This window comes from Carcharodon carcharias, chromosome 13, assembly GCF_017639515.1.
Source record: "Carcharodon carcharias isolate sCarCar2 chromosome 13, sCarCar2.pri, whole genome shotgun sequence".
Lineage (NCBI taxonomy): Eukaryota > Metazoa > Chordata > Chondrichthyes > Lamniformes > Lamnidae > Carcharodon > Carcharodon carcharias.
Window position 1 is genome coordinate 9,735,164 of NC_054479.1, and position 6,000 is coordinate 9,741,163.

The 6,000-nt window shown below is 43.2% G+C and overlaps 1 protein-coding gene across 2 annotated transcripts in view; it reads right to left on the reverse strand.

Annotated features, from left to right (window-relative positions):
* The window catches only part of zdhhc8b (zinc finger DHHC-type palmitoyltransferase 8b), a 269,275-nt gene extending 265,068 nt beyond the window's left edge, over positions 1–4,207 (reverse strand). For both annotated transcript variants that reach the window (XM_041203622.1, XM_041203623.1), the window contains exon 1: positions 3,948–4,207. In XM_041203622.1, the coding sequence (XP_041059556.1) occupies positions 3,948–4,045 (98 nt within the window). In that variant the 5' untranslated portion in view covers positions 4,046–4,207. The remainder of the gene's footprint in view (positions 1–3,947) is intronic.
* Between the last annotated feature and the right edge of the window lie 1,793 nt (positions 4,208–6,000).

Genomic DNA, 6,000 nt, shown 5'->3' on the forward strand with positions numbered 1-6,000 from the left:
TATGATCAACGGTGTCAAAGGCTGTAGACAGATCAAGAGGGATAGTTTGCATTTTTCAGTCACACAGGATGTCAATTGTGAATTTAGTAAAAGCCAGTTCAGTATTGTGACAGGGGCAGAAACCTAATAGCAGCAGAAACCTAATGACAGGAATTCAGATGGAGTCCCAGAACGATGGGCACAATTTTAGGAGGTGACAACACATTCAAGGACTTTGGGGAGGAAAGGGAGGTTGGAGATGGGGCTGTATCCAACAGTAGACCTGTTAAGTGGCACAGGGGAAGGGGAACAGAAGGACTGGAAGTAACTATTGAGCCCCATTATGGAGTATAAAAACCTTGAATGCAGTGCGCTATTGTGGTGTACCACAAGAGAATAGAAATCAGATGTTATATTAACAGAATTATACATTGTGCTGGTCAACCACAGACCACAGCTGCCCAATAAAGGGATCTGGACATCCTTGTACATGAATCACAAAATTAACATGGAGGTACAGCAAGCAATTAGGAAAGCAAATGGAATGATAGCCTTTATTGCAAGTGGTTGGAGGACAAAAAGGAAGCCTTGCTGCAAGTACTGTGTACAGTCCTGGTCTCCTTATTTAAGGGTGCACAAGCCTTGGATGGGATGAGAGGGTTGCCCTATGAGGAGAGATTGAGTAGCATGGCTCTATATTCCTCAGAGTTTAGAAGAATGAGAGGTAAATTAAGTGTATTCAATTCTTAAAGGGCTTGACAGTTGCTGAGGGGCTGTTTCCCTGGCTGGAAAGTAAAGAACTAGGAGTTATAGTCTCAGTATAAGGTGTCGCCCATTTAGGACTGAGATGAGGAATAATTTCTTCACTCATTGGGTTGTGAATCTTTGGAATTCCCCATCCCAGGCATGTGGACACTCAGTCGTTGAGTATATGACTGATCAATAAACTTTTCAGCACAAAGGGAATCTCGGAATAAGGCAAGAAAGTGGAATTGAGGTAGATCAGCCATGATCTTATTGAATGGCTGGGTAGGTTCAAGGGATCATAGAACCTACTACATAGAAGCTCCTATTTCTTATGTTGTTATGTTCTTAAAATGCTTTTAAGATCAATATACTGATAGGAATCCTTGATATTTAAACTCATTTTGTTGACTTTCTGTACTGTAGCTACAGCATGGCGATTCCTAACTATGAAAACTAAAGAAATTAGACAAATCATTTACAACAATTCAACCTATCTCCAAACATATTTCCATTGCTACTCTATTCAACACCCCCCAACCCGTCTCTTGCCCATAGATTTCTCCTCTAGTTAATTAAATTGGTTCTGTCTTTTCTTCCTCAGCACATTTTACTGTGCTGTATGCTGGACAGTTTACCAGGCGTTCTTCACAAGGAATGCAAAGATTTCCGCATCATTCACCAATGGGATTTCCAGCTGTGACTGCAACACATGAATCCCTTCACTTCAACCCAAAATCAGAGCACCTCCCGACACAGCTTCACCAAATATTAAGCCAATAGTACAGTAAACTTTTAAAGTGTGTCTATCGGTGTCCAATTTCCACTACGAGAGCATTTCCCACCCACCACCAGCCCTCTCCCGACCCCCAATATGCAAGCAGTAATCGGGAGTATGGAAGAATCCTGCATGTTCTGTCCCATAATCCCAGCGTTTGACACGGAGGTTGTATGGTGGGCGAGGGGAGTTGGGGAGCGTGGAGCATTCAACAGCCTTAGAATCAAACTTAAAAATAGATAAAAATACGAAGAGGAGGCGGCAAACGTGGCCGTCAGTTATAGCGCGGGCTGGAATGGATGATTTTGTTGCACTTTAAAAACCATCTTCCCGTGGCCAGATATAAAATCTTTTACACAGCACACTGCTTGGGACACTTAAGATGCCAGGAATTGCAGGCACCATCAAAAATCAGTGTCAACTTTCATTGCACATTTTCTTTCAATGTCATGAAATATTGATGCGAACAGAAATAGTCTCCCAAACAGGTTTCTACAGCCGACTCAAAAATGTAGTGCAGCAGAATCACTTCCAATAGCTACAGCGCAGACAAATCATCTTTTCTGTCACACCATATTTAATGACTGGAACAGGTCCATTCATAGAGCACTGCAGGATCAAGACTGCAGATCAAGTACAATACGACGAAAAATGCCAGATTAGATCTATTTTTAATGAGTTTTTTAAAAAAACAATATAACTGCAAATTCTGGAAAGCTGAAATTAAAAACTAGAAAACACAATCAGCATCTAAAGGGAGAGCAAAAAAGTTAGGGTCATCGATCCTTGTTCAGTCTGCAAATTGGAAGGTAAGGAAGCCACGTTATAACATAACAGCAAGGAAAGAACAAACGAGAAAGGACGGAGTGCACACAAAAGCGAGCAGGTCGCTGGAAAGAGAAAAAAATATGGTTGCAATAACAGATTTTGGCAAATGTAAATTATAAATAAGAAAAAAAATGAAAGCGAATAGATTAGAAAAGGGAAAGGAGGCAATATTACATTAAAAAAGGTGACAGAACTTTTTCCAAGGCAGCTACTGCTGGAAGAAAAAGAGGGCAATGAATCAAACAAAAGCGGCAAGAGAAAAGAAAAAGAACCGGCAATGTCTGGGATAAAAAACAGAACACGCAGCAACATCTGAAAAGAAAAGTTAGATATTAACGTTTCAGTTTCAGGCTACTCATCAACACGAGGAACTGGAACATAAATGAGTCCTTTTACAGAGCTCAAAATAATAATTTATGTTGTTGGCTTTGTTCGAAAGGAGATGCACATAAATTAAGCTCAACACAGTATCGTTTAAACAAATCATAAGTTCTAGGTGCAACTTTATTTTACAAATGCAGTTACATTTATGCTGGGTTGACATCTGCTGCTGAGTGGAGTCCAAGAGTTGAGTTTAAGGCTTATTACGTTTTATAGTTTAAAGTCAGAATTAGGCTACAGTTTCATATTTAGTATACCTTAGAATCACTGTTAGCATAAATGCATAAACGTTTAAGATATATTTAATACAATGCAGACCAAAAAAATCCCTTGTAAACAGAAAAAATAATCAACAGGTTTTAATTTCTATTTTCAAATTTCCCATGATTAGACCCTAATCACCCTAACAGGTCACTCTCGTTTCTTTTAACATCTCCAACACATTTTACCCCTAGTAATTCTCGCACTGAAAACTCAAGTTTCTCGCCTTCCCCCCCCCGCCCCCCCCAACACGAACCATCTGACCATTCCTATAAATTATTACCAATGCTTTGAAACCTAGCAGAAACACGGGACAGACTTTTAAGATACAGTGGCAAGCAGCATCTCTGAATCCCCAACAACCGAGAAGACTGCATTCCCTGATTAACAAAAATGCAATTTTAATCGTGCAAATATGATGAAACGTAAAAACGTATCGTCAATCACTAAATTCTTAAGTCAACAATGTTTGAGCCCACATTCCCCAGACAGAGAGCTGAGCAGCAATTCGCAGTGAATGAGAAGCTAATGGGCTAAGCCCTTCAACTATATATAAATGTATGGCGATACAATGTAATGTAAGCAATGTATGTATATATATATATATATATATATATACTCATATCACATACAGGTATAACATACACTTACGGACACAGTATGTACACAATTTCAATACTCAAAATAAATCACAACCACATGAGTAGATTTCAATGCACATCAAAAAGTAGAATGCGATTTAAATTGCAAAGCATTCGGATTATCTTTGACAGTAATACACATGTTCGATGCATAAATACAAAAGGGTAGAGCAGCAAATCATTGAAATGGGAGCAGCAGATGCCCAGACAGCACTGTCGGGCCTGCAGCTCCTGTCAAACTAACCGCCTAGCAACCGGACACAAATCAATCCAAACCCACTCAGCCTTCTGCACCGCCACCACCACCCGGGGGGAATGTTCCCCTCCTTACTTACGTGAAGACGAAGAATAAGGTGGTGGCACCAACTAGCAAGGCGGCGGCTGTGGAGACCGGTATGTATTTGGTGGGTTTAAATTTCTTTCCACTGGGCATCCTGTAATTTCCACATAGTCTCGAGAGGAAGAGAGTGAGGGGCTGAGCCGCGCGCGCAACAACAACAACAAAAAAAATATATATAAAATAATAAACTGAAACGCCTCGCCCGCGAACAAACCCCGACCGAGCTCAGCAACAAGGCTTGCCGGGCGAGTGAGGAGGCCGAGGGCCGAGACCGGGGGGTGGGGGGGGGGGGGAAGCGGGCGGAGGAGGCAGGAGAAAAATCCCACCCCCCCTAGCAACCGCGCCAGATGGACAGTGAACGCGAGGGGGCGGGTCTTTGCGGCGAAAGGGCGGGGCTTAACCGCCCGCGCCAGATGGACAATGCGCGTGAAACGGGGTGCAGCTGAACGGCCCGCACGCGAGTAGCGTGAGGGGGCGGGGTTTGCAGAGAAGGGGTGGAGTTTAACGGCCTGCGCCACATGGACAGTGAGGGTGAGGGGGCGGAGTTTGGGGATAAGGGGTGGATCTTAACCGCCCGTGCCAAATGGACAGAGAATGAGAGGGGCGGGTCTTGCGGCGAAAGTGGGGTGTGGCTACGGTGAAGAGGCGGGGCTTAACGACACGCGCCAGACGTACAGTGGAGGGGAGGGGCTACATGAGAAGGGGCGGGGCTTAACAGTCGTCAAGCCGCAGCCCGACTCCCGAACATCCCGATCGTCCTGATTGAACAATCTATTCACCGCCCCGCCCTCTTTCCGAGAGGACCCGCCCTTCTGTTTTGCATTGAACAATGGGCCGGAGATTCTTCCTCTTTTCGATTGGAGGCTCACCCTCCTGCAAAACTTTTCCTATTGGCTCGGCCGGAGGTGCACGTCAGGCTCCCAGCCGTTCTGGTTGCTTTTTGTTCCATTCATGCTGAGTGCGCCGGAGTTACTGACTGATGCAGCTCAGGAAGGAGGTTGTTCACATCATAGTCTTAATGAGCTATTCAATTTGTCCCTTGCTCTTTCCCCTTGTTTGCCTTGAAGTATTTATATAATTATGTTTGTATCTATATGAATCCGCTTCCACCGTTGTTGCAGGTAATGCATTCCAGATCATAACTGTTGTATGTTGTCTTTTCAGTAGGTTCAGAGTCTTTTGTGGTTGAACATTAAGTGCTTATTGGTAACACAGAACTATATACATCTCCCAAGGTCCAGCCCTTACTAGATGCTGTCCCGTTGACTTCTGCACAGGCCTCTGTCCAGTCCACAACTCCCTCTAGTCTCAGGTCATCTGTCTCTTTACATCACCCTGTGGGCAATACAGGACCCAGTCCACATTAACCCTTGCTATGCCAGATACCCTTATACTACACCTCCCACAAGTCTTTACAATTACATTGCAATTCTGTAAGCTCAGCTCTACAGCTCTGAAGAAGAGTCATATGGACTCAAAACGTTAACTCTTTTTATCTCCACAGATGCTGTTAGACGTGCTGAGTTTTTCCAGTTTTTCTGTTTTTGTTATTATTAACATTACATGCTACCCCCTTCCTTCCAACCCCACCCCCTCCTCCCATGCCTCTGACTTTAAAGATTCAGGAGACTTGACGATTCTTCCAGAAGAAGTTTTGGTTACATTTGGCGGAGTGATAGACTGCGTTGATTTGGTGGATGCATTGTAGGTTGTCTTTCTGACACTGGTTGTCTATTTCTAATTTTCTGATTCCACTCCTCAGAATTGAACCTCTTCTTGTCAACTCCCTATCTAGTCTGCTCAAGGTTCACTAGCTCATCCCATTCTTTTTGGAGAGAATGTTTATTCCATTCATTCGTGGTGCGAACTCGGTGATTCTTTTTGCAGTGGTCCACTGTGATCTTTGTAGGAGTTTACATTTCAAACATGGAATCTTCCTTTCCACTTGTTGCAGAATATTTCCCAAATATTTGTTTACTCTCTTTTCCAGTTGTTTTTCGAGCTTATGAATCTTTTAATTCAACTCAGCAACTACTCTAATAAGTTCA